General features: G+C 64.0%; 1 protein-coding gene across 1 annotated transcript in view; it reads left to right on the forward strand.

The window, feature by feature from the left end:
• The window catches only part of PARVB (parvin beta), a 66,021-nt gene that overhangs the window by 23,921 nt on the left and 14,287 nt on the right, over nt 1-27,813 (forward strand). The window contains exons 2-8 of the mRNA XM_070411269.1: nt 7,823-7,912; nt 11,268-11,338; nt 16,428-16,530; nt 17,745-17,885; nt 19,820-19,935; nt 23,254-23,312; nt 24,724-24,743. Of these exons, the coding sequence (XP_070267370.1) occupies nt 7,823-7,912; nt 11,268-11,338; nt 16,428-16,530; nt 17,745-17,885; nt 19,820-19,935; nt 23,254-23,312; nt 24,724-24,743 (600 nt within the window). The remainder of the gene's footprint in view (nt 1-7,822; nt 7,913-11,267; nt 11,339-16,427; nt 16,531-17,744; nt 17,886-19,819; nt 19,936-23,253; nt 23,313-24,723; nt 24,744-27,813) is intronic.

The following is a 27,813-nucleotide window of genomic DNA, read 5'->3' on the forward strand; positions in this document are numbered from 1 at the left end:
GGCTGTGTGCGTCCTCCTCCTGGCCACCTGCCCCTGGCTGGCGGCGGGCTCAGGGCTGCGGCCCGGGAGGCACTCTGTACGGTTCGGCATTGGTGTGGGTCAGGCTGTGTTGCTGGCGCCGCCCGGCTGCCGTCCTGCTGCTCTGGAGACGAAGCTCTGTGGTCGCTCAGTGTAACGAGCGTCTGTTTAAAGGCTCAGCGACGTGTGAAGCTGATGCTGGTGACGCCTGAGCAATGCACTGGGATCTTCGAGACGAGACCCCGGTGTGCGGGGCCGTGGGCGCGGCCGTGTCTGGGTGCGTTAGGGTTGCTGACCTGGTGACCAGTGTCTGTCAGTGGCCGATCCACACCTCGATGCTGGCAGATAACAGGCTTTCAGGAGCGGCCAGTTCTGGGCGTTTATAATCCGGCAGCGAGACCCCACACGGCCCCTGGGTCACAGCTCCAGAGGTCGGGTGGCCTGTGAGCTCACGACCGGAGCCTGCGCCCCGTGTGGTTCGCTGGCCAACTTGATGGCTGTCACGCTGAGCCCTCCCGGTACCCAGCGCGGGTGCCGATGACGCAGGAGGGGAGGGGAGACCCACGTGTACTGCTTGGCTGACTGCCTCTCCACGCACACCATCTTGTAAATTAGTTGTCATGACAACCTGGATCAGGTCTGCTTGTCTCCCCTCCCCCCCCCCCCCCCCCCCCCCCCCCCCCCGGCGGGGAGATGGAAAAGGTGGGAGGAGTTAAAGCGGGTGCCCAAGGTGTGGCCGTTCTGTGACGGGCCCCAAGGCCTTCTCCACGGGCGGCACGTGGGCCCTGGGCCGGGGTTTGGAGGAGAGCCCGACGCCTCCAACAGGCCATGGGAGAGCAGGGCAGGGTGTCGCGCCCGGGGCCGAGCAGCCGCTGGACATGGTGCTCCAGGCGGGGACGCGTCTGAGCAAAGGCACGGAGGGGCCTGAGCTCTGGGTGGAGGGGGGTGGAGGGGTGGGTGCCCGGGGAGGGGGGTGGACTCTGGGAGGCGGAGGCACATGGCAGGCTGTGGGCAGAGGAAGCCCTGAGACACTGGGGTGGGGGGATGGAAGGTGGACCCGAGCCCGGACCCGCGGAGGCGAGCACGGCCGCCCCACCTTCCTCCGCTCTGACCGCTGTTCCGGCCCCGAGGACTCTCCCTGCTGCGCTCGGGGAGGGGACGCGATTGGGCTGACCCACTTGCTTTCTGCCTGACGACTGGGCACACGGGGCTCGTCCCAAAGGACCAGCGTCCGTCACGGCGCAGGCCGCCTCCGTGTCCCGGTTTCCGCGCGCCGGGTGGTCCACCTCGTCTTTCATCCCGTTCTTCTCCCACAGGCAGGGCTCTCCTCTGTGGCTCTCACATCTCCCGCGCCCCCGGGCAGGGGGAGGGGGGCCGAGGCTCGCCTGTTTGATGTCGGCTTCTGAGCTCCAGCCTTTTGCATCTGTGCTTCAGCCACGCGGTCTTCAGACCGCCTTCCCGGGACGGTGGGCGCTCCGTTCTCGGCCCCGTGGCCGCAGGTGCTGAGTGCGCCCAGCACACGGGCAGCCTGTCCGGCGAGTGAGCCCCTCCTTGCAGAAGGGGCCTCCCTCTCGAGTCCTCGGCCTCCCCTGCTGGCCGGCGGCCGAGGCCCGTCAGACCCGCAGTCTGTGGCTCTGCGGCCGGACGAGGGCGCATCCTCAGTGCGAGATCTCGTGGGACCTTCGGTTCGCCTCACACCAGGGCTCCCCTGTTTACTCCAGCCTCTACCCTTACTGCATCTCGAGGAACCGGATGGGCCTCGTGCCCCAGCAGAGCCAACCCCATCAGTCAGGGTTTGGGCGGCCGGCCTGGGGCTCTGACACCCGGCGTCTCATCAGCGCTCACAGCGGGTTAGCGGGTGTGACCACGCGGCTGATTGCGGGCCGAGCACCGTGGGACGAGCCTCAGCACAGGCGGGACCGATCGGGCACCTCGGAGATGAGAGCTGCCTCCTCTCACACGTGGCTACACGGGTGGCCGAGGGCGATTTCTCTCCTCGCCTGCATCTGGGCTGGGAGGACGGCGGCTCCCGGGGGCTGTTTGCCCTGCGGCCTCGCCTGGACGGGACGCTGCCACCGTCCACCGCGGTGCTGAGGGCCGTGGAGACTGACCCTGCAGTTCACGACCTCACATCCCCAGGCCTTTACGAGCGGGGCACGCGGGACACGGCGCGCCCGCGGAATGAGGGTCGGAGCGGGGTCTGCTCCGTGTGTCTGAGCCGGACAGGGGCTCTCCCCGCAGCCCCGGCGCCGAGTCTGAGGCCGTCCTTCCCGTTTCCGACTCTTCGGGCCTCGAGGAAATGCCCCGAGCTGTGTGCTCGGCCGAGGAGAGCAGCGTGATCGATTTTTAGAGGAGCCGCTCTGTTTCGAAGACCTTCATGGCTGGCGAGTTTAATCATCCCGATGAATGACAGCTTCCGCGAGGAAACGGCCCCTGAGCGCAGACGGGAGGGCGGGGGTCCAGGGAAAGCTGTCGGGAGCCTGGTTCCCGGAGATTTCGTGGCTCCTGCTGGACCGCCTGGATGGGAGGGGCGGGCGGGCGGGGCCCGAGGAGGTGCGCCCTGCCCTCGCCTCCCCGTCGCTGCCCGCGCTGAGCCCGTCCTGTCCGGCCCCTGAGGAGGGCGCTGTCACCAGAAGGGGGTCTGTCCTGGAGGCCGGATCGGGGCCCCTGCGCTTCCAGCTCCTCCGTCTGCTGGCGTTGTCTCTTCGGTCCTGGGCCCGCCGGCCTCTGCACCTCCCTGAGCTTTTGTTCCCGTGAAAACCGGGACGCCGTGCGTGGCGACAGCCCCGTGGGTGACAAAGTCGCCGCTGTGTTGAAATGACACACTTAGGAAAATGTCGGAGCACGGCGCTGTCACAGCTCCGGCCTCCGCGCCAGGCTCCCCACGAGGCCTCTTCATCCTCGCGGAACCCCCACAGCTCCCTGTTCCCCCTCTTCGCGGGTGTGTCATGACCCCCTCCCTGCCCGGCGCCCCTGGAGCGAGGCCTCAGTGCTTCTGGAGCCAGCCCGCTTTCCCAATAACGTCAGAAGGAAGAAGAAAAGGAAGCTGCTAAAAGCTTTCCTTTGGAAAGAACCTGAGTATAAATAAACGAAGGAGTGAAACCCACACAGAGAAAAAGATTAAACACAGAAACTCAAAGCTGGAGCCTTGTGCTTGGCCCGGGGTGCTGGGCAGCTCTGCGGGGATGCTTCCCGGTGGCCAGGCTTTCGGGTTTTGGAGCCTCTTTCTTCCTTTCTGTGCGGCTGGAGTCCCGGCCGGGAGCCGTGCTCTGGTTTCAGCCTTGCCCGGGCTTTGGGCGGAGTGATGGAGAGAGAGAGAGAGATCTGGAAACACACCAGTATTCGTCCCCTCCGCAGACGCCGAGGGCCAGCATGTACCGGCTGCTGCGGCACGCCAGCAGGACTTCAGCGTGCGCATCTCTTTTAGTGGAAACTGAGGCACAGAGCGGGTGGGTGCCTACGGCATCACCCAGCTCGTCAGTGGCCGAGCCGCCACCCGAAACCCGCAGACTGGCTCCAGGTTTGCAGCCCTTCGTCCAGCTGCTCCTGGAGTGCACGGAAAGACCCACTGTGTGCAGGAGCTGATAGCACGGATGTGGGCAGGTGGTCCAGGGAAGAGATAGTGACAGGGCTGAGCTGTGGCTTGAGCTGGGCAGAAAGGCATCTGGGGTGGATGTGGAGCACCCAGGAGGGCTTCCTGGAGGAGGTGGCCAGTGAGCTGAGGCTTGAAGTTGGTTGGTTAAGGCTGAGCTGGGGCCAGTGAAATGCAAGATCAGGTAGAACCAGGTTCAGACTCCAAGGCTCGCTGGTGGTGCGTCTCAGGTGCCTTCCCCTCTAACAGATGCCAGCCCAGCCAGGACCCAGCCGCTCCCTCAGAGACTGGTTAGGAGATGAGATGAATGAGCAGTATGGAGCATGTCTGGCACATAGTAGGTGCTCAGGAAATGTTAGTAGGTCCACAGAATTCGAGTCATTGGCTTACATTTATAAATTAGGAGATTCTACACGAAACCCCAAACTTCCAGCTTTATTTGAAAACCCCTAAGATCTGGTGACTGCAGCCTGCCACCGTGGCCCGAGGGAGGAGTGGCCGTTCCCAGCGGGCACTTGTCCTACGGAATGCTCTCCCTGGCTCTCGCCCGCCCCGCCCTCCCTCCTCTCTGACCCCCCTGGCATTCCCAGCCCCGTCACTGCTGGGAGGTGAGCTCCGCGGTCGGAATGCGTGGGCACCGGCCTCCTCGTGCTTGGCTGTGGGTGTCGTGTGGCCTTCATCGCAAAACGATGGCAGGCGCTTGCAATTGGTCCCCAGCTCGGCTCGCAGCCCGGTCCGTCTGAACGCCCACACCCGCCGCGCCCCCACCCGGCATCCGATCCTTGTCCGTGACTCAGGACAGCTGGGGTTTCACGGCTTTGAAGTGTTTCCCGTCTGGCGAGTGGACCGGTTCTGTGAAAACCCCACTCGACTGGAGGGGTCCTCGGGGAAAAGCCGGGCTCAGGAGGCCCCTCCTTCCAGCCGTTGGACTGACCTCAGAGGACAATAATCAGGTTTAGGCTGGAAGCTCCTCCCCTGGGGCCCCTTGGAGCAGCCGGGCTGGGGGGCAGCAGCCCGCCTGCGGCTCAGCGTCGATGTGGCCTGGTGTTCGGCGCCCGGAGTCCAGCTCTGACAAGCCATCCAGATGCTTTGCAGAGTCCCACATCACTTCTCTGCATTCTTGGCATCTTTCATGGCTGCCTCCTCCAGGAAGCCTTCCGTGGTTCTCCCTGGGATGAGGACCTCACCTTCCTCTTCATCTCTCATTCCTCGGTTTGCACCCACTTCCGGAGCGCCTGTGTACCCTCGCCGCCTTCACAGAGTCTCCCCGAGGCAGGGCTGAGTGCTCTCAGCCTCACAGTCCTCAGCGCCCCCCGGAGGTGGGCACTGCTGCCCTCGCCACGTTACAGACGGGGAACCTGGGCCTTGGCAAGGTGAGCGGACTTGCTCCCAGCCACACCCCAGCAGGTGGCAAAGTGGGGTTTGAATCTGCGGCCCTGTGACCACAGGCCCTGGCTCAGAGAGCTGGCGGCCGGCCCTGTGTCTGCCAGGACCCCGCCTCCTGGCTCGGGGTCCTGGTTAACCTCAGGGCTTGATGCGTAACGAGCCCCTTGGACGGGCTGTTGGACCGGAGCCTGGGCGGGGCCGGGAGCGTTTCTCCCTGATTGCGGCCGTGGAGTCCTGGCCCTGCTTAGTGTCACCTTTGATGTTCCAGGGCCGTGTGCAGAGCTGTTTCCTGTGACCCACTTTCCCCGAGTCAGAACCCGCCCCGCTCTCAGCCTGGAAGCACGCTCTCCCCCCCCCACCCCTTCCCGCCCATCCCTTCCCGCCCCTTCCCGCAAGGGGAAGACCTTCTGAGGGAGCGATGGGCTCCCACCGACGCCTCACCTGCGCCCAGAGCCTCCCCTGCACCTGGGGCCCACCCGCGCCCTGAGTACCCTTGTGCCCGGAGCCCCCATGTGCCCAGAGCCCCCCTGTGCCGGAGCCCCCCTATGCCCAGAGCCCCCCTGTGCCTGGAGCCCCCCTATGCCCAGAGCCCCCCTGAGCCTGGAGCCCCCTGTGCCCAGAGCCCCACTGTGCCCGGAGCCCCCCTGTGCCCGGAGCCCCCCTGCACCAGAGCCCCCCTGCGCCAGAGCCCACCTGTGCGACCCTCCGCTCCCGTGAAACCAGGGTCTTTTATTCTTCTCTGGCCTTCACCCAGAAGGACCCCTTGGCCTCTCTGTCCCCTTCAGTGGGGACATTGCCCCGGACATGGGACCTGGCGCCGGGTCCGCTGCCTGCACCACCTCCCCGGGTCACGCACACACCTTGGATCCACGAGGACGTTGTGAACAATCCTTTCCTCCTCCCGTCTCCTTTGAAAACTGTCCTGGTGGAGCTGTGTGATTCTGGCGGGGAGAGCAGCGCTGGGTGTGGTCTGTGCTCCGAAGCTGCCGAGGAGCCGTGGGGTCTCCGGGGACTCGGGCGGGAGGCGAGGGTCTCGCCATCCACGTGCTCTCAGCTGCTGTGAAGCTCGAACCCCGGCTGCTCCTGGCGCAGAGCTGAGCGAAGGGTCCAGGGACGTGGGGCCTGTTCTTGGGTGGGTCCCGTGGGGTCGAGGCGCGGCCGACGGCGGGGCCGGCTCCCAGGCCGCATGTGGGAGAGGGTCTGTTTTCTCTTTAACGGCGGTAAATGTGTAACATGAAATTTACCATCTTTGACCACGTTTACGAGAACAGTTCAGTGGCAGGTGGTCCGTTCACACAGCACAGCCATCACCTCGAGGACTTTGCACCCTCCCAGACGGACACCCTGGGCCGTGGCACAGCCCCCGCCGCCTGCTTTCTCTGTGGGTGTGCCTGTCCAGGGCTCACAGGTGTGGCCTCAGCCAGGGTTTTCCTCTGTGTCTGCTCGTGTCGCTCGTTAATATCCTCAGATTCCTCCGTGCTGTCGCAGTGCCGGCACCTCCTTCCTTTTGGGTGTGAGTAATATCCACGGCGTGGCTGGACCACGTGCTATCCCTCCGCCATCAGTGGACACTCGGGCTCGTCCACCTTTTGGCCCCCGTGACTCGTGCTGCTGTGCACGTGGGTGTGTGATTTCACCATCTTGCCTCAGGGCTTCGCTGGGGTTAGAAACCAGTGTCCACGCCGTCTTCCTTGTGAGGGGCGGAGGGTGCGTGGTCCCCAAAGCTGGGTCTGCGGCCGAGTCCCATGAGCCCTGTGCGCGGCCCGGGCTTGGTCCTGCTGCTCCCGTCTCCCCCATCCTCCCGGGCCCTGGCATTTGAGGAACAGCCTCCTGGAGGTGAGTGGGACTTGCCGGCTGGTACCACTGGCCAGGGCAATCAGCAGGGCCCGCTCCGGCCTCTCTCTCACCGGTCACTCCAGGTGCCCCGTGGGAAGGTGACTGTATAGAAAGAGGAAGTAGGTTTTACCCCAGCACGTTCCTCGGAGAGGGGGCCTGGCCCCTGGCACTGGCCACCCGATGGAGAGGGCGGTGTTGTGGCCGTGATCCGGGCTGTGGCCGCGAGGTTCCCCCCAGGGCCCACCCCGCACCAGTGCATCTGATCTCGGGGCTGAGCTGGAACCGGCCAGCACTGGGTCTGGGAGTCACAGGCACGGCCGGTGGAGGACACGGTGCGAAGGCGAGGCCGACAGTGCGGCTGCGCTCCCTGGCGTCTCTCCAGGGAGCGAGGGATCCTTTCTGCCACCGTGGGATCCATGCTGTACCTCTCACCCACCCCAGATCCTGCGGACCCTGCACCCCAATACACACAACCTGTGCTCTCTGGACAGGAGGTCGAGGCCGACCCTGGGCAGCACCTGTCATCACACCATCAGGGTCTGTCCCTACGAACGTGGCCTCGACCATGGCCTCGCTTTAGATTCTGCGCTTGCGTCCCCCCCCCCACCCCCCGCCCCGTCCCCATGTGCGTGCTGAGAGGGGCCTGCACACCTCGGCCCCGAGGCTGTGACAGACACGCTTATCCGTCAGCAGCCTCGGGCCAATCGGGGACCCTCCAGAAGCTTCCGTGACTTAGTCATGGATTCCACGGAGCAGGGGCAGCGGACCGGCGGGCCCGGCGGGGCGGGGGGAGTATTTGGCGAGGGAAGAGCTGCTGAACATATTCTTGCTTCGGATCATTTTTCCTAGACTTTTTCTGGGCGACAAGCCATTTAGGAATGTTTGTTACGTGCCTAAGAGCAGGAGTTGCTTTCGCTTTGTTCCCCTGCCAGCGCGGGGAGCCACGGTGCTCCGTGTTCACTGACGGTTTCTCCTTCCTTCTGCCCGCAGTGACCGACCTGCAGGAGGAGGGCAAGAACGCCATCAACTCGCCGATGTCGCCGGCCTTGGCGGACCTGCACCCCGAGGACACCCTGCTAGGTACCATGGGCTCACCGACCCCCCGCTGAGTGACGGCCGAGCCCCCGTGCCGTGTGCCCGGCCCTGGGGGGGCGGGACGCCTGGTGCTCGCGGCCTCTTGTTCAGACATCGCACCGGGCGCCGCGGGGGAGGCTGGCTCTGAGCACGAGGTCGTGTGTGAGAAGCAAGAGGAGGAACAAGTCGCTGCTCTCTGGTTACGGGTGTGAGTTTTATTGGAGTGTAGGTCTGGGGAGCCAACAGGTAGGAGACGACTGAATGCCGTGGGAGGACAGTTGCCACGGTGAGAAGCCTCTGAAAATCAGACACACGAGTAACCCCCCCCACCCGCCCCCCATCTCTGCAGGCCGGGCTGCCCCGCCTGGGCCTGCTGGCGGGACCTGCCAGGCGTACCCGCTTCCTCGGGCCACGTCCTGGTCGGCAAAGGTGAGGGGACGGCCCGCACACGTTCCCCGAAAGCAGCGGTTCCCAACCTGTGGGTCGCGACCCCTTTGGCGGTCGAACTACCCTTTCGCAGGGGTCGCCTAAGACCATCCTGCACATCAGATATTTACATGACGGTTCATCACAGTAGCAACATGACAGCTATGAAGTAGCCACGAAAATAATGTTATGGTTGGGTCACCGCATGAGGAACTGTATTTAAAGGGCCAGAAGGTTGAGAACCACTGCCCTAAAGTGTGCTGTGGGACCCACGCAGTCGGAAGGCAGTGGCGGAACATTCCGTCTGCTTCCAAAGCCTGGTTCAAAGGGAAGTCCCGGCGGACGCCTCCGCTGTGGTTTCCGCAACAGGGCGGCCAGCGAGGGCTCCGGGAAAGGCCAGCGCACGTTGGCGGCTGCCCCAGGCCAATGCTGGCCGAGCTCCCTGGGCCGGCGGGTCCTCGCGGCTCTTCCCTCCTCCCTCCTCCCTCCTCCCGGCAGAGCGTGGCTCCTCGAGGTCATGCTGCTGAGGGTCGCGGGTCTGGCCGGCTGCTGCCCGGCGGGTGCTCCTGGGTGACTGTCCGAGGGGCGTGGGGGTCAAGCCCTCTGCCGTGGCACCACGCCAGCCGGCACGGATAAGCCCTGGGTGCGGGGGGCCGCCCTGGGCCTGTGGGGTGAGGGTCGCATCCCTGGCCTCTACCCACCAGATGCCAGTGGCATCCCCTCGCCCTCCAGTTGGGACAAACAAACGTGTCTCCAGACATTGCTGCCCGGGGTGGGGACAGTCCTCCTGGTTGGAACCTGCTCTGGGCCGGCAGGGACAGGAAACAGTCGTCTTAACCGTGTGCCCGCTGTTGCCTTGCCCACGGTCCCCGGGCCCTGACCCTCCTCGTCTCACCGTCTTTCTTTTTTAAAATATATTTTTGTTGATTTCAGAGAGGAGTGAGAGGGAGAGAGAGAGAGAGAAACATCAATGATGAGAGAATCATGGATCGGCTGCCTCCTGCATGCCGGGCATGTGCCCTGACCGGGAATCGAACCGTGACCTCCTGGTTCACAGGTCAACTCTCAACCCCTGAGCCACGCCGGCCGGGCCTCTCGCCGTCTCTCTACCTATCAGCGGTTCTCAACCTGTGGGTCGCGACCCCTTTGGCGGTCGAACGTCCCTTTCACAGGGGTCGCCTAAGACCACCCTGTATATCAGATATTTACATGACGATTCATAACAGCAGCAACATGACAGTGATGAAGTAGCAACGAAAATAATTTTATGGTTGGGTCACCACGTGAGGAACGGTATTTAAAGGGCCAGAAGGTTGAGAACCACTGAACTAGCTGCTCTGTTCTCCAGTTCACTTCACAAGGCTCCAGGCCCCTGAGCTCGGGCAGTGCCGGGGCTGAGCTCTGAGGGCTGGAGGCGTGTGGGTGGGGAGGGCGGCAGACAGGGAGGAGCAGGAGCCAGGCCCTGTGGCCGCGGCCGTGAGGAGCGAGGGAGGCGGGAGGGCTGGGGAAGGAGGCGGTGAGGGCCTCGGGGCCGCGGAGGGCGCTAGCCTTCGTCCCAGGAGTGTGGGAGGCGGCGGGGGCCTGAGCAGGGACATCACAGGGCCCGCATGTGGTGCCCTGTTGTCCATGGAGCGAGGCCGGGACCCGGAGGGGAAAAGCACACGGTGGGGAAATAAGCAGAAGAAGGACGAGCACGTTTTGCACGGAGCACCCTCCTTTTCCTTCTCTTTTTGCTTTTTCTTTCTGATGCTTTTTGCTCCGAGCTGTCCTGCGTCGTGGTGAGCCTGCCAGGTACTAGAGTGGCTTTTCCCACGGATCAGTGCAGGCCTGTGTGCGTGGCCGCCTCGCCAGGGTCTCTCCTGAGAGATGGCAGGCAGGGAGGGGCGAGGCCGAAGGATGGGGGGGGGGAAGGCGAGGCTGGAGGACTCCCCGCCTTCCGGGAGGCAGTTCCTGCGGTCGGCCACCCGCCCCCAGCTGGCACCTGCTGTGCGACAGTGTGGCGCGTGCTCACTGAGAGCACGGGGCCCTTTACGCTCAGCCGTCTCCCCCAGTCTGTGCCGGGAAGTCAGCTGCCCCTGCCCCTGACCCTGCCCCTTCCCCTGACCCTGCCCCTGACCCTGTCCCTGCCCCTGACCCTGACCCTGCCCCTGCCCCTGACCCTGTCCCTGCCCTACCCCTGACCCTGTCCCTGCCCCTGCCCCTGCCCCTGCCCCTGTCCCTGCCCCTGTCCCTGCCCCTGACCCTGTCCCTGCCCCTGCCCCTGCCCCTGCCCCTGTCCCTGCCCCTGTCCCTGCCCCTGCCCCTGTCCCTGCCCCTACCCCTGCCCCTGTCCCTGCCCCTGTCCCTGCCCTGACCCTGTCCCTGCCCCTACCCCTGCCCCTGTCCCTGCCCCTTGACCCTGTCCCTGCCCCTACCCCTGACCCTGTCCCTGCCCCTGCCCTGCCCCTGCCCCTGTCCCTGCCCCTGTCCCTGCCCCTGACCCTGTCCCTGCCCCTACCCCTGCCCCTGTCCCTGCCCCTGCCCCTGTCCCTGCCCCTACCCCTGACCCTGTCCCTGCCCCTGCCCCTGCCCCTGCCCCTGTCCCTGCCCCTGCCCCTGCCCCTGCCCCTGTCCCTGCCCCTGCCCCTGCCCCTGCCCCTGTCCCTGCCCCTGTCCCTGCCCCTGACCCTGTCCCTGCCCCTACCCCTGCCCCTGCCCCTGTCCCTGCCCCTGACCCTGTCCCTGCCCCTGCCCCTGCCCCTGCCCCTGCCCCTGTCCCTGCCCCTGACCCTGTCCCTGCCCCTGCCCCTGCCCCTGCCCCTGTCCCTGCCCCTGTCCCTGCCCCTGACCCTGTCCCTGCCCCTGCCCCTGCCCCTGCCCCTGTCCCTGCCCCTGCCCCTGCCCCTGCCCCTGACCCTGACCCTGCCCCTGACCCTGCCCCCTGTGCCCCTGGCAGAGGAGAATGAGGAGCGCACCATGATCGATCCCACCTCCAAGGAGGACCCCAAGTTCAAGGAGCTGGTCAAGGTAAGGAGGGGAAGGGGCAAACCCGTGGGCTGGGGAGAGGGGCTGGATGCGGCTCTTTGAGGCTGTGAGGTGAGGAGGCTGAATGGAGGAAGGGGTCAGGGTCAAGGTCACAGCGTGGACACCCCCCAGGTGCCCCCTTCACTGAGGCCTTTCTTTTAAGAACATTTTTTGGGTTAATCCTCCCCCGAGGATATTTTCCCATTGGTTCTTAGGGTGGGAGGGGGGGAGAGGCAGAGAGAAAGCCATCGACGTGAGAGAGACATCGATTGGTTGCCTCCCACATGTGCCCCGACTGGGGCTGGGGATCGAGCCTGCCACTGAGGGACGTGCCCTCGGCTGGAATTGAACCCACGACCCTTCAGTCCTCAGGCCGATGCTCTAGCCACTGAGCAAACCACCCAGGGCTCCCGGGGCCTTTGAAACGCTGGCTTACACTCTGCACCGGGCAGAGGAGCGGCTGGAGGGAGGTGCCCCCCTTCCCCCCCCCGGCGTGGAGGGTTCAGAGGCAGCGCGGGGAGCGGAGTGTGGCCCCTTGGCTGCTCCCGCTCAGCAGCGTCCAATGCGACCCCCTGAACTGGGTGGACGGCCAGTTTCCCAGCATCTGGAGGTGCAGACACCAGCTAGACAGGGAGACGGCCCCTGAGAGTCAGGGAGGCGAGGACGGAGGCTTTCTCCCCGCAGCCTGGTTCCAGGCCGCAGCTTAGCCGCGGGGCGTTGTTTGTGGCGTGTGGCGTGTGGCGTGTGGCGTGTGGTGTGTGGCGTGGCCCGCATGGATGCAGGTGTGACTGCTGATCTGGACCAGGGAGCGCTTCAGAAGGTGGTGGACGAGTGGAGACTCGGCCCGACCGCGGCCTCGCCCGGGGCAGCAGCGCCAACTCCAGAGCCGGCAGCCGCAGACAGTGCTTTGCTCAGTAGCCACAGCCGACTCCCGTGGCTGGGCCGTGTGTATGGCCCACGTGTCACGGACAGAAGCACTTCTAGCTGAAGTGCTTTTTACAAAGTCCCTCCCCCACCCGCTGCTGTGGGCCCGCCGTGGCGCACAGGCGTGTTTCCCGAGGGCTGACACCAGGCGAGGCCTTTAAAACAAATGGAAAGTGTCAGTGTTAGGACACACCCAACAATGTGGCCTCCTGGTTTATTTTATGAAGGTTTCCCCCCTGAGCACCGGGTGTTCTGAACAAACTGGGTGTCGGCGAGGAGAGGGACCCGTCCAGCCGCCAGGCCGTCCGGGGCGGGTCAGGCAGGGATGTTGGGGGAGGGAGGGCACCGTGCTGGTCAGGGATCGCGGAGAACAGAGCCAGCTACAGGGGCTGCTCTGTGTAGGTTTCCCATCTCATTCCCAGGTTATGGGACAAGCCTCTCGCTGGCCTTTAAGCTTTTCTTCCTCCTCTGTCCCCGGGGAGAAGGCAGCTGCGTGGAAGCGCCCCTCGGGGCAGATGCCGGCGCTGTCAGCGCCGTGGGAGGCGCTGGGAGGCGTCTGGCGCCACATGGCCCGGACTGCGCCCTCCGAGGATCCGGCAGCCACGAGCAGTTTGGCCGCGATTGAAACAGAACTGTCATCGCTGGGGGGAGACAGGCTGCAGGGCCTGATGAGCATTCGGAAGGGACTAAAGGGAAAGTGATTTTTTGTTCTGCTTTAAGCAAGCTCGTCAAACACGCGTGCCCAGAGCACAGCGCCCAGGGCGTCGTTAAGACACGTCCTAGCCACGTGCCTGCAGGTTCGAGGCTCGGAAATGAGGGTGCCCCCAAAACGAAAAGGCCCGTGAAGCGGACGATGAGGACGGATGACCCGGGAGGCCTGGGCGGTGTCCGGGGAGACGGCCCCTGCATGGGGCGGCAGGCAGACCCGCGGGGCTTTGTGCTCGCTCCCCAGAGCTGGGCGACCGGCCTGCTGGGTGGAGCTGGTTTTCCTCCTGGTCTGGCTGTGGTTGGTGTTTGGGCTTTAACTGGGTCCGAGATCCAGACGGGATTTCGGGAGGTTTAGCCTCCTCTCGGCCGAAGTGGCATCTGCCCGCGTCTCCCTGTAGGACTGCGCCCTGGGCAAGGCCGCCGCTGGGGCCGGAGGTCCGCGTGCCCCAGGCCCTCCCAGGGGTTCCGTGGTTCGGGCACCCTCCTGGGTCTGTCCCACGATCAGCCCCTGGGAGGTGGTGTCCAGATGACCTGGTCGCCGGCTGAGGTGTGTGTCCAGCTTCTGCGCTGCACCTGCCTCCCTCCCTCCCTCATGCCCGTCCCCACTTGAAAGCCTGTGTGTGTCTTTAATGTCTGATTGGAATGCCAGGAACCCAAGGACACAGGCCCCCCTGGCTTTTCTATTCCCAGGGCCTGGCACATAGTAGGTGCTCAGTAAATTAATTAATGAACTCAGTACCTGAGTGTGGAGCTCCAGTGCCAAGCTGTGAGCACCGGGTGCGGGGACAGAACCACTAACAAGACAGCCATAGTCCCTGCCCTCAGAGAACTTACAGTCCCACAGGGGAGATCGTTATAAACAACATGTGCTGGCATGGCCTGTGCGAGCAGCGTCAGGGGACAAGGCACTGGGCTGTGCTGGGAGCCGTGGGGTGGGGCGGTGGCCTGGGAGGGGTGGGTGGTCAGGGGATGAAACAGAAGCTTGCGACCTGAAGGATGAGTGGGAGCTGGCCAGGCAGTGAGGGAGGGCGATGTGTTCAGGGTGGAGGAATAGCACGTGCCAAGGCCCTGGGGCAGAGGAGAGTGGGGACTGGAAGAAGCCGGCGAGAGGGTGCTCCGTGAGGGCTGTGGCCCAGGGAGGTGGTTTGGACAAGGGCGGTGGGGGAGGAGGTGGTGAACGTGGACGCAGCTCAGAAGTGGGCAGCAGTGGGGTTGGGGTGGAGTCCAGGCCCTGAGACTCGTGGACGGTGTCAGTTTCCTCTCGGAGAAGGAGCAGGGCTGGGGGTGAAGAGTTCGGTGAGAGGAGCTCCTGGAACGCCGAGCGGAAGGTGGTGCAGGGCGGGGGTGGGGGTTCCGGGGCAGCGTTGGAAGTGGTGGGAGCCCTGAGCTGGCCTCGGAGGAGAGTGGACAGTGAGAAGAGGAGTCGCCCAGGGCGAGGCCTCAGGAACATGCTCTTTAAAGATCAGGAGGAGAAGGGGCGACCAGGAGGCCCCACCCAAGGAAACCGGAAGGGTGGTCAGAGACGAGGGGCCCCCCTGGCTCCATCCCCACGCCCACGCCGCCTGACCCTCCGGCGGGGGGGGTGGGGGGGGGCGGGTAGAGGAGGGGGCCGAGCGGGGGACTGCTGACCTCGGCAGGACCTTCACAGAACCGGAATGCCCGGGCTGCTCACCCCTGCCTTCCTGCAAACCACCCTCCATTGATTTTACTTCTGTTCCTCGCGGATGGGGTGTCTGAGTTAATGATTTGAGTCAGTGGGGAAACCGGATCCACCTCACAGGACTGTGCTTTGTGGCCAGTTCTGCGTGTTTCAAAGTCTATTCCGCATTCATGGCCTTTCGTTCGTCTCTGAGAGCGGCAATACTCTTCCATTCCCAGGAGGTTCTGGGCACCGATTAGGTAGTTTTATTGCTTCCCTTGCGCAGAAAACCACGGGTGACTGTCTGTTTCTGAGGGAGCCTGTCCAGGTGTCCATCCGATCCACTCTGTCTTGTGGACAAGTGACGTCAGCAGCACTGGCCACGCAGCTTCGTGCTGGGCGGAGTCCTCGCTCTCGCAGACAGCCCCACGGTCGACGCTGTCTTTGTTCGTAATAAACCACCATAAGTCCCCTGGGGAACGTTGTTGAGAAAGAGCGTAAGGGGAAGGCTGCCTGGAGGAATGAGCAGGCGCCCCCGTGTTCACAGCGCGTATCCGCACGGCCGCAAAGGGGGACCCCTCTGATGGCGGCTCAGGCAGACGCGTATGTTTATCCCTGGGATGCGATCCACCCACAGGAAGTACAGACCCACCTATAACGGGATGACAGCATCACTCAGGCCCTGCTGGCATGGCTCAGGGGTTGAGCGTCGACCTATGAACAGGAAGGTCACCCTCGATGCCCAGTCAGGGCATGTGCCCGGGTTGTGGGCTTGATCCCCAGTGTGGGACGTGCAGGAGGCAGCCGATCCATGACTCTCTCTCATCATTGATGTTTCTCTCTCTCTCTCCCTCTCCCTTCCTCTCTGAAATCAATAAAAACGACACAAAGACAAACAAAAAGCACATCACGCTGAATGAAGTGACCCAGACATAGAAGATCATGTGTCCTATGACTCCATTCAGATGAAACGCCCAGAACAGGCGAATCTGTACGCGGGGAAGATAGCTTAGTGGTGGGAAGAAACTGGGGGGCGGGAGGGGATGGGGAGTGACTATGGGTAGGTACGGGGTTTCTTTTTGGGGTGACGAGGATGCCCTTCAGGTGGTCACGGGGACGGTGGCGTGGCTTTGTGGGTGCACCAGCAACGCCGGCTCGCACACTGTACCAGCAGGCCTGTGTGGGGCATGACTGTGCGTAAAGCTGCTAGAAGGAGTAGGAGCTCAGAGCTTGGGGACCTGTTGGGGTCCCCTCTTCTCTGCAGCTTTGGAGTTAGGCTCCGGGTGTTCGGGACTGTTCTGGGGCGTATCTGACGGGAGGGGAGGGGACAGACATCTTAGCCCCCCCTGGACTGCCTGGGCCACGCGGGCAGTGCTGCTAACAGCGACCCACTCGACCCCCTGCTGGCGCCATCCTTCCCTTTGGCTGAGAGTCCCCACCTCCCCGAGTCCCCGCCAGGAGGAGGCCCAGTCTAGGGGGCTCTTGTGAATCCCCTCGGGAGCCCTGGCAGCCCGGGTGGGTCAGCCCCTCCGGCCCCACCCCAGGCCCCTGTGCCGAGGGCATCTTGATGTACAATGTCCGGCAGCTCGTGCCTCCTGCAGCTGCTCTGACCATTGCCCTGTTCTGGGGGTGCTGCTGAGTGTGGTCGGGGGTGGGGGGCACCACTGAGTGTGATCTGGGGGCGCTGCTGAGCGTGGTCGGGGGTGGGGGGCACCACTGAGTATGGTCTGGGGGTGCTGCTGAGCGTGGTCGGGGGTGGGGGGCATCACCGAGTGTGGTCTGGGGGCGCTGCTGAGCTGGCCTCACTCCCGCCCCCCCCAGGTTCTCATCGACTGGATCAACGACGTGCTGGTGGAGGACAGGATCATCGTGAAGCAGCTGGAGGAGGACCTGTTCGATGGGCAGGTGCTGCAGAAGCTCTTGGGTGAGTCCCCGGAGGGCGGCTCCCTCAGCCCCTCCCCCCACTCCCCGCAAAGGGCACCAGCACAGGGCCACCCAGGCTGACATTGGTCACACATCCTGAGAGTGGACTTGGGGCCTCAGCTCCCAGGTGGCGTTGAGGGGCCCTAGGCTTCAGGTCACGTGTGTGTTGAGCTCCCAGCCTCAGGCTGCAGCAGATCACCCACAGCTTCCATAACTGTCTGCAGCTGCCACGTTGCTGGGTGCACACAGCCAAGGGGAGCAGAGGCACGTGGGCCCTGGGACCGCGCCTGGCGCACAGTAGGCCTGGCGCACAGTAGGTGCTCAGTCGCCGTGTGTGGGTGGGGAGTGAGTGAACCGAGCCCGCAGGCATCTATGATTGCGGTACCTCAGGGACACCAGGGCTGGGTGTTCTCGTTCTAATCGGGGGAGGGAGGTCACGGGAGAGAATGTGGGCGCCCCAGGCGCCTCCAGTGAAAAGGCCTCAAACAGAACTTTGCCGGGGACACTGCAAGATAGAAAGCCGTGGGGACAGCCTTTATGAGAGCGTGGCTCACTTAAAATAAACAGCAGGAGGGAAACCGGGGCTCTTCGGCCTTGCCCCGCGCAGGTGTGGGTCCTTGGGCGGGAAGGGAGGGCACCAGGCTGAGGCGGGGCCAGAGGGGCCGCAGTCCGAAGCTGCCTCGAGCGGAGGTGACAGGTCGTGTCGGCTCCTCGGACTGCCCCCTGCTCCCCCGGGAGACGGGATGGTCGCAGGGTCCTGACTGTGGGGTCCAGAGGGAGGAACAAGAGTGGGACCGCGGGTGCAGGGAGCAGAGGCGGCCTGTCAGGCCCTTTATCTTCGCACCAACGTCCTCTTCCCGCCGGGAAGTCCTGGCTCAGCCTCCGCAGCTCCCGTCCGTCCCTGCAGGTGGCTCCTCGCCTGCCCACTGCGCCTTGAACCATTTGTCCATCTAATGTGCAAAGACCGTCCCCAAGGGGTGCGGGCACGGCTTTCCCCTCGCACCCCCCCGCATCCTGGAGCAGTGATCTAAGGAGCCTGAGTGACTGGGGGTCTGGGGTTCTGTGGCTCCCCGTCCCCCAAGGCCCCGCTGTTGCAGGTGACTGGCCCCACCGCGGACCCGGACCCCGTGGGGAGGGGTCCTCCTCGTGAGCCACTGAGCAGGCGGCCGACCCTGCGGCTCTGCCTGACTGCCCTCTGCTCCGTGCTCGCTGTAGAAACGCTGGCGGGCTGCAAGCTGAACGTGGCCGAGGTGACGCAGTCGGAGATCGGGCAGAAGCAGAAGCTGCAGACGGTGCTGGAGGCCGTGCAGGAGCTGCTGCGTCCCCACGGCTGGGCGCTGCCCTGGACGGTGGACGGTGAGCACTGCCTGCCTTGGGAGGGGCGTGTGCAGGGGGTGGGGCGAGTGCAAGGGGAGGGGTGCCTGCAGGGGGAGGGACATCCACAGGGGGAATGAACACACCCGTTCACACTCCTGCTCGGGCCAGGGGGCCAGGAGCGGAGGAAGCCAGCGTCCCCACTCCCAGGAGCTCAGGCACAAGGGACTCAGTCGCACCCCCATTCTCTGTGCCCCTCCCCCCTGACTTCAGAATAGAGTGGGGGTGTTTCTGGTGGGGACATCGGGGGACCGTAGAGGAAGGATGGTGCCAGAGCAGCAGGAGCACAGCTGTTCTCCGTCCGTATCTTCTGAATCCGGCTAACGCCGTGCCGAGTGTCAGGGCAGGCTCCTTCTCGAACCCTGCCCACTGCACTGACTCTGCCTGGGGCTGGACCTTCTTGGGACGCTAGGTGGCAGACGGAGAAGCCATGAGACGTGGTGGGCGTAGAAAAATAAGTCTTTATCGTAGGAGCCAGCGCCCATAAGCCATTAGACAAGACAGTTCTTCCCAGCGAAGTCCCATACAGGCAGCCGCACGCCGGCTGATAAACGAGCACATCTTTCCCACAAAGCAGCAGTGGCCTCTGTCCCCACAGCCGTTATCTGAGGAGCTGCACACTGCACACTGCACGCTGCCTCTGGCCCCGCCCCCTCCCACAGCAGTGGCCCCTGTGCTCTCCCTGAGCTGCAGCCTCAGGGGCCTCTCCAGGCTCTCCCAGCCTCTCCCAGCCTCTCCACAGCACACCAGCTGGTGAGCGTGTTTGCTACTGTTTAGACCAAAGAGGCTTCTTTCCAAGCAGTGACCTTGCTGTGCCCTCGCATGCAGTCCCTGGACGTTCTGATTAAGATTCCCATGCTCAGAGTGGCCTGGGTCGTCCGGCGTACTATCAGCAAGGCTGCACACTCTCATTCGCCCTGGCTATCCGGTGACTCTGGCATGGCTCCCACAGATGGGAGTTCAGGTTATAAGACAGAAGCCGTGTGTGTGTGTGTGGGGGAGGGGGGGGGGTAGGGAGGCCTTGCAGGGGACCCAGCCCCAGATGCCCAAGGCACCCCCACCAGGTGAGCTCACTCTGACCCCCAGAGCAGGTCCCCAGGAGGGTCACGCCAGCCCAGGCTGTGTCTCAGAGCTGGCTTCAGGAATAGGCGACCTCACAGTTCCTCCAGCCGAGACAGAGACGGGAAAGGTGAAGAAGCAGACCAAGGGGCCGGACGCTCTTGTCCTGGCTTCCTCCCCCGCCCCCCGCAGGGCAGGCAGAGCAGTAGGGTGAGGCCTGGGGGCTCTCCCTGGGGCTGCGGTGAGATTTGTCCCTGGTTTCTTGGCATGGAGACCTTGGACAGAGCCCAGCTGCCCTCTCGGATGGGGCGCCGAGCGCCTGGTACACGGTAAGGCCCTGTGCAGAGGGGCGGCAGTGGCCGCGCCTGCTCCCCACGCTGGAGAGGAGCCAGTAGGGCTGACGAGGGCACGGGGACCTCGGCGGGCGTCCCCAAAGTGGCATTGCCCTTAATAACCTGCCCTGGCGGAGACGGCTGGCTGCAGAGATAATAGTGCTCATCGCGGTGGCAGGTAACTGCTCTCCGAGATCTTTTCCCGTCTCCCGTGCTAATTTTCCTCTCTCGCCACTTCATCTCACCGCCGCCCAGCTTTCTCCCTTGAAGAATCCAGCTCCGAATTTAAAACATCCGAAGCATCGGGCTTTTCAAAGCGGTTACGCAACTCACCTTAGGCCGACAGGAGAGAGAACAGTCAGGAGCTAGCAGCTCACGTGGGAGCTGTGCTCCCTCCATTCTCCCGCGGCCTGCGGGGTTCCGTGGATTCTCTCTGGTCTGAGGTCTCGGTTATGTTGCCTCTCGGACACGGGCTTGGGTTCCTGTATAACCATCTAAAGCGGCCCCTCTCCCCCTCCCCCCAAGCCATTCACGGGAAGAACCTGGTGGCCATCCTGCACCTGCTCGTGTCGCTGGCCACGCACTTCCGGGCGCCGATCCGCCTCCCCGAGCACGTGTCCGTGCAGGTGGTGGTCGTGCGGGTGAGTATCGCGGGCCGGCGGGCGCTCTTTCTCCTCCTGCATTTCTCCACCTTCGCCCCCCCCTCCCCGCCCCCCCATGGCCACCAAGAGGCTACTTTCTGTGTCTCCCTCTTGACAACACGTCCGCCTTGCCCGGCGGCTCCGAGAGAAGCGATTGGAGCAGGGACAATGGCATTGATTTCAAGAGGTCTGGAGCGCTGAGGTTCAATCTCCCACATTTTTAAGAAGAACATTCATTGCTCTCAGAGCCGCCGCGGGATGCGGCCTCTCGAAGAGGCTTACTGCTCACTGAGAGGGATGAGGCGGCGGGTGAAGTGGGTCCCAGTTACAGCCGGGCGCCCCCTCCTGCACTGTGGCCGCTACCCGCTCCTCCCTCTCCCTCCTCCCCGCCGCCCCCTCAGATCCTCCCTCTGCTTCCCTCGGGGAAACGTCCAGGAGCCGGTCCTTCTGAGGGAGGCGGCTGCCTCTCCTGCTGGGTCCGGCAGGTGCAGGCTCAGACCTCCCTGACTCGGTGTTTGCGGTTTTGTCTAGTACGCGGCTGCTAAGCACCTACTGTGTGCCTGGTACTCCCCGCACGCTGGGGTCCGGCAGGAACAGCCGCTGCTGCCAGTGTTGGGGTGACACTCAGAACCGGGTGTCTTGAGTATTGCTTTTATTTTTATTATTTTTAAATCCTCACCGGAGGATATTTTGAGGATATTTTTTTCCATTGATTTTTAGAGAGAGTGGAAGGGAGGAAGAGAGAGGGAGAGAGAGAGAGAGACATGAACCGGTTGCCTCCCACATGCAGCCCAACAGGGGCGGGGGTTGAACTTGCGACCCAGGTATGTGCCCCTGACCGGGAATCGAACCTGTGACCCTCCCGTCCACAGGCTGATTGATGCTCTAACCACTGAGCACCGGCCAGGGCTGTGTATTTCATGGGAGATGCCGGCTCCACGCTCTCCTCTGGTTTGTAGACGTTTAGGGCCTGTGGGGTCTGGTCTGTGAGGCTCTGGCTGATGCTGTGTTTCCCAAAACTGCGACCCCTCCCTTACCCAGGGGCTTGGCCCTGGCCTGATAGGGGAGAACACCCTTCTCTTAAAAAAAAGTTAGAACAAAATTTATGGATTGATTTGAGAGAGAGAGAGGTGTCGACTGGCTGTTCCACTCAGTCATTGGTTGACTCTTGTAGGTGCCCTGACCCAGATGGAACCCACAACCTTGGCGACTGAGCCCCTGGCCGGGCCGAGTGCCTTCCCCGGCATCGGTGGGGGGGTGGGGAGGCGCCTGCCACGGCCCCTTTTGCTTCCTGAGGAGGAAGCTGTGGTCGGCAGTGGTGACGGGCGCAGGGGCCATCCTGCGGCCACTGTCTTGGCCGAGTCGTCTTGGCCGCCGGGAAAGGCTTCCTGAGGACACACGGGAACATGGTTCCCAGGCCCGCGCACGTCAGCCCCGGGGGCGCAGGAATGGAGTGTTTCCTGTCGGGCCTGCGCTGAGTAATCGGGGTATTTCCATGCACCAGGAATCGGGGTATTTCCTTTCAGGCCTGGACTTTGGTCCAAGGGAACCGCTGGGTTTGTGGAAAGTTTCCCTGACCCGGGCAAGCACTGCTGGCGCGGCCCCCTCGCCCGGGTCAGGGGAGGATGCCTGGGGCCGCGGCCAAAGCCGGGTGGGGCGGCCCGGGAGCTGCCGGCCACAGGCCTCAGCCCGATGCCCACAGCTCAGAGCTGCCCCCCACCCCCCGAGGCCCCTGCCTGTCCCCCCGCGCCCCGCCGTGCGGGCTGAGGTGGAGGAAGGACGAGGCCAGGCGTACCCCCACCCAGCAGCGGGGCCGGGGACACGGGTGCCTCTGAGCTGCAGTGGTTTCCCCATGAGACCGAGGTCGCACTGCGCGCCTGGAAAACACTCAGCTTCGTGTGTCCGTGCTCGGGCCCGGCATCCGGTACCGGCCTCTCGTGCATTTGATGAGAAAGTGAGTCAGTGTTCAGGTCCGCCAGGGGCTCTCTCCAGATGAGTCAGGTGGGGCCGTGAGAGAGCCGCCAGCGCCCGCGGGGGACAGTCCCCGCAGGCTGAGCACAGGACACGGGGAGCTTGGGGCTCGAGAGGTGTCCGCAGGGGCTGCCCAGCAAGGAGTGAGCTCCCTGCCTCTTGAAGGGGCTCAGGACGGGCTCGTGGTGGGGGTGGGTTAGCTGGCCGCCAAGCTCCACCCCGAGGTCCCGTGACATACAGGCCCCCCCCTCCCCCCAGCCCTGCCCCGCCTCCCCGTCTCCCCGCCATCACGCCCTCACATGCCAGGAGAAGTGTGTTACACACGTGTCATGGTCCTGGAGCCGCTCTAACAAAATGCCACCAAGTAGCTGCTTTAAAACAACAGACACTGCCCGGCCAGTGCGGCTCAGTGGTTGAGCATCGACCTGTGAACCAGGAGGTCACCGTTCGATTCCCGGTCAGGGCACAGGCCCTGGTTGCAGGCTCAACCCCCGTTGTGGGGTGTGCAGGAGGCAGCCGATCACTGATTCTCTGTCATCACTGATGCTTCTCTCTCTCCTCCTCTCTTCGTCTCTGAAATCAATAAGAACATGTTTTAAAAAAATAAAAAATAAAACAACGGACATTTATTCCCTCGAAGTTAGGAGGCCACGGTTCCTCCGAGGGCTCCAGGGGCGAGTCCCCTGCCTCCCCCCTCCTGGCGGCTGGCGGCTGGCTCAATCCGGGGGTCCCTGGGCTTGTGGGCACATCCGTCAGGTCTCTGCTTCCTGGTCACGTGGCCTCTCTCCTCTGTGTCCATCTGTCTGTATCTCCACCATCTCCCCTGGTCAGGACCTGGCCGTATGCACTGAAGACCCACCGGGTCCCCCGTGGCCTCCTCTTAGCTGATGGGATCTGCAAGGACCCTATTTCCAAATGAGGCCACACTCTGGGCTCCGAGTGGACACGACTCCGGGGGGGCCCTGTCAGCCCATGTTCGTGTGTTACTGCCCTGGGTGCCTCTCACGGTCCTGTCCTTCCTCATGCTCCTCACCTCCCAGTGCAGGGCGTGGCATGAGGGGTCCCCATGGGAGCCAGGTTTCTCCCGAGCCCCCAAAGCCGCCAGCTCTCAGAGCAACGTGGAGAACCTCGGTGCGGGGGGGGGGGGCAGCTTCTGGCCCCCAATAGGGTCTCTGCCTGTGGCCTGGGGGCCTGGATGCTCTGCACGACTGCTGTTTCGTGGTCCCCACGGTGGCCTCGTGGGTCCGGCCAGCTGCACAGCTTCAGGTGCCCCATCCACACCCGCCTCCTCTCGTCTCCACCCGCACAAGCGCCTGTGTATTCACGTGTTCGTTTTGGGGTTTTCAGAAGCGGGAAGGCCTGCTGCATTCCAGCCACGTCACGGAGGAGCTGACCACGACCACTGAGTAAGTGCCTGGCTGCAGCCACGGCCCTCCCCGTGGTGGTGACATTTTCACACCGGCGTCTGCCTGGCCTCAGCCTCCACATACCTTCTTCAGTCTTGTCTTTTCTTTTCTTTTCTTTTCTCCTATTCTCTTCTCTTCTCTTCTCTTTTCTTTTCTTTTCTTTTCTTTTCTTTTCTTTTCTTTCCTATGAGAGAGGGCAAGGTGGCAGTTTAGTTTGGTATCTGAATGAGGGGTTCCAGATCTATTATTTCTTCCCAAATAGAAGATTAACAGAAACATATGGTGTAGGTGTTAGGACTCGCACAGGCCGCCTGAAATCTCTTGTGGAACGAGACAGACAATAATAAATAAAAATATAGTTGATCATGTTCAAAATCTCTCAGAAGGAAGGCAAAGATGAAGGGAAATTTCAAACGTTGGACTTCCATAGAGCGGGTGTGCTAAAGCATTTGATGTTATTCCCCAAAGCCTGCGGGCTCATCACCCCTCGTGTTAGAAGGCGGGCCTCCAGAATGTGGAGAGGGAGGCAGTGGACGTTCGGATGCTCAGGGGGACCCCCAGTCCCAGTTAATCTATCCGTCCACACTGGCTCTGTCTGAGGAGAGAGCCTTCTGTTTCTTAAGGTGTCCTCCTCACCTCCCGTCCAGCCTCAACATCCTTCCCATTCCTCTCTAGGGCCAGCTGTGTGGCCACCTCCTACAGGAAGCCCTCCCTGTTTGCAAGCAGGAGTGACCGTCTTCCTGTAGTTCCCACAGCATCTCCTGTCTGTCACACTGTAGGTGGAAGTGCGGGCTCACCGTCTCTGTCACCACCAGAGTCACTAGCACAGGGCCAGGGGTGTTCATGTCTGTCTTCGCGGCCCGCGCGTTGTAGGTGCTCAAGAAAATAGCTGATAAGTGAGGTGGAGGCAGAGGACTTAGGTCTAGAGGACTTGGGGAAGAAGTAAAGATCGCTTGCCTATCAGGAAGGTGTGCACACGGGAAGGGACTGTGCATTTGTGCCCCAGAAATCGTCCAGGCGAAGCGGGGCGTCCACCCTTTGTGGTTCCGGCCTGGCCTGGGTTCCTGGGGATCCTTTAGTCCCGGGGTTCCCTGAAAGGGAGTCGTGTTTCCTCATGAAATGGGCTCTCGGGCCAGCTGTTCCCGGGAGGGCCGAGCTGCTGGCCATGCTCCACGTGGGCCACTCCCAGGATTCACCCCCCTCCCCTGACAATAGGGGCGGTTTAGATAGAGATGATTTCCTGCGGGACAGGGTTCGTCCACATGTGGCCGAGTTTTATTAATAGCCCGTCGGGTGGGCATGCCCGCCTGATTCTGCGTCACCCCGTCGCCTCCAGCAGGCACTCCCTGCGGGTGAGCGGCCCCTCGGACGTGTCTCTCTGACGTGTCTCTCTCTGTGTTTCTGTTTGCAGGCAGATGATGGGGCGGTTTGGTAAGTAACCCAGGGCCGGGCGCGGGTCGGGGTCTGGGGCCGCGGGGCGCTGGGCTGTCCCGGGAAGCCCCAGGGTTCACGCAGTCACGGGGAGTCCTGGACCCCCGGAAGCCCGGGCGCCCTGCGGGCCCTGCGCGGTGGCTGTGGTGGCCCCTCGGCGCTGGGAGCGGCCGGGGGTGAGGAGGTCTGGTGGCAGGAGGATGGGGTGGGTGGGGGGGAGTGTCTGGGTGCACGTGCTCTCACCACAGGGACTGAGACGGAGCGGGAACCAGGACGAGGGGAGGGCGGGATGTGGTCCACTATGGAGCACCGTTAGCCAGGAGACTGTCTTCGTGGGGTGAACTCCTAGTCGTTCACCCTCAAACCTCCAGCTCAGCGGCTTCCTTGGGGTCGGCAGCCTGGGCTCCGGGCCCCGCTGGGCGCCCCCCGGCCTGCTCCTTGCCCTCTCTGGTCCCCGCCCGTGAAATGGGTCAGTCGGAGGCTGCTGAGCGGATTCCGTGAGGTGATGAGTGTGTGCCTCCCGGGCGGCCCCTCTTCCCGTGGGGCCGTGATTCCTGTGAGTTTGCTGTGCTGCTCCCGCCCTGTTTCGGCCCCACGGCCCCATCTTCCCCTCGGCGAGGGATGGCGGGGTAAACCAGAGGCACCGGAGGCGGCTCACTGCTTTGGGGGGAGCATGGACCCCGATGCCGTGTTCTCCAGCGAGCGGGTGGGGAGCGCGGCTGTTAGAAGGAAGAGTGGACCCGAATGGAAACTCCTATGTGCATCTCGGGAGCTGGCCCAGAGCTGGCCGGGAGCCGGGGGGCCGTCCCCCGGCTTGCCCCCCCCCCCCCGGCTCGTAGCCCCGGGTTCCTATGGGGACCGAGGGCGCATCCTTGCTTGTGGGGGAACAGGGCTCTCCATCCGCCAAGGCCTGGGCGCGAGGAAAGGCTGTTGCCAGTGGTCCTGAGCTCTCCCCTCGGCCGTGAGACGGGCGGGAAGTCCAGTCCCCGCTGTGTTCTGAGCAGCAGGGCAGGGCCTCCTGGTGTTTTTATTAATAATTAAAAAGGTGGGTGCAGAGTCAGCTCCGGAGGGCGCTGACAGCTGTGGGCAGTGCAGCCCCCGGGGCTCACGTGGGCCGCCCCGAGTAGACGGGCCTCGTGGGCAGCCCGGCCCTGCCCTGTGCTGGGGTGGAGGCCGTCCGGGGCGCAGTGCACCCTCCCGTGGCCTCCCTGTCCTTCCTGCACGGAGGGCCGGGCCCGTGGGTGGTGGAGGCACAGAGATGCCGAGTGGGACCTCGGGGCCTTGCGAGCTGTGGCCTGTGGTTTTCTGTTGTCACTTCCGTCGGGGACCGGCCTGGTTGGAGGCGGGGGACTCGGGGCTGGGCGGCCCCCTCGGAGGACAGAGGGGCTCGGGATGCCGCTGTGCCGGGAGCGCGGGGAGGGCGTGTGGGGCAGGGATGTTGCGCTGCACACAGCAGCGGGCTTGGCCTCCTTCCTCCGCGGGCTCCTGCGTGCGTGTGCGAGGCAAACAGGCCATTAGTGGGTGGCAGGCAATTAGCTCGTCCCTGGTGGCGGCGCTGACGCACGCGCCGGGTCTCCTGGTTACCCAGGCGGCAGCCTCGGGCGGAGCGGGCTGCCAGGGCCTTCTCCGGGGGCGCCCTCGGCCCCGCTCATCCCTCTACTTGTTCTCTGTGCTGTCAGGGGGCCGGGCTTCCTAACGCACCCCTTCCCCCCCACTCTTCTCCTCACCACCCACACCCCCCCCCCCCCCCGCCTCGTTTTAAGACAAAGGCACGGTCCTCACAGTGGCCTTTACGGGCCTCAGCCATCCCCTCCCCTCCTCTGGCCTCCTCGCTCCCCGCCCCCCGGCCCACCGGGGCTCTCCCTCAGCTCACACGCAGAGCCCTCGCCCGGATGCTCTCCCTCTACATTCCCCCATGGCTCACTCGCTCAGCTCCTCCCTCTCCCTCAGACGCCGCTTATCTGGGGCCCTCCCTGACCCCTGTCCCGAGTGGCCACCCTCTGCCACACCCCCCACCCCCCCCCCCCCCCGCCTTTACTCACGGCTCTGCTCCCCATGTCAGTGCTACTCACCCGGGGCCCGGCCGCGTGGGCAGACACGGGGTGCCAGGCCGTGTAGGGACCCCAGCCCTCCCGCTCTCCGTCCGCACGTGGCTGCCTGGATGGTCAGCGTCCTGTGGGCGGGAGCCAGGCCCCCCGGCTTCCCAAGAAGCGTGTTCTCTGCCTCAGTTTCTCACATAAGCACTCGGAGCGGGAAGGGGGGGTCCACTCTGCCCCACCCCCAGCTCCTGACCTCATCCCTCTTCTTCTGAGGTGGGAGGGGAGGCCCTTCTCTCCCCAGGGGAGTTGGGGAGCTGCAGCCTGGTCTCCATGGCAACCGGTTTGCTGCCTGCCTGTCTCCAAGGCGCCCCTCCCCCTACCGGGCTTCTTCCCAGAGCCCCTTCCCGTGAGTGGGGGAGAAGGGAGCAGCTTTCCTCCCCCCTCCGGACCCCTCCCCGTCACATCCCCCCTCTGCTGTGTTCACACCCCTCCTGGTGCCCCCCAACCCCCGGGCTCCCCACCCTGTAGACCCAGCCCCCCCATGTCCTTGGGCCTTGACCTTGGATGCCTCCAGGGACCAGGCTGACAGCAGGAAAGAGGAAGTGGCTGGGACAGTGAAACCGGCAGCCGCCCGTGGGCCTCTGTTGGGGGCAGTGGGCGTGGTGGGTCCGAGGCACAGTGTCGAGTCCACACTCCATGTCACGGGCGGCTGGTGACGCCACTGGGAATGCTGCCCCGGCTCCCGGTCCCTTAAGAGCAGCCAGGACTTCAGAGCCGTGGGTAAATCTTCCAGTTTAAAAAGCAAAACAAACAAACAAACAAAAACAAAAACAACTCCGTCTGGACCAAACCAGACGATGAAGGCGGAATGGGACAGACACCGGCCCACTCCAGTCGCTGTGGCCCCTTCCCGTGCCTCGGTGTACCCTCTGCCGCCCCTGCCTGTGCCCCTCCCCAGGGCAGGGCTGCTCCCTGTTTACTTCCCTGACTGTCCCCAGACCAGGGAGGCGTGGGCTGCGAGTGCGAGCCTG

Source organism: Myotis yumanensis, unplaced genomic scaffold, assembly GCF_028538775.1.
Source record: "Myotis yumanensis isolate MYYU_CA2020_CCGP unplaced genomic scaffold, mMyoYum1.0.hap1 SCAF_3, whole genome shotgun sequence".
In the NCBI taxonomy this organism is placed as follows: Eukaryota; Metazoa; Chordata; class Mammalia; order Chiroptera; family Vespertilionidae; genus Myotis; species Myotis yumanensis.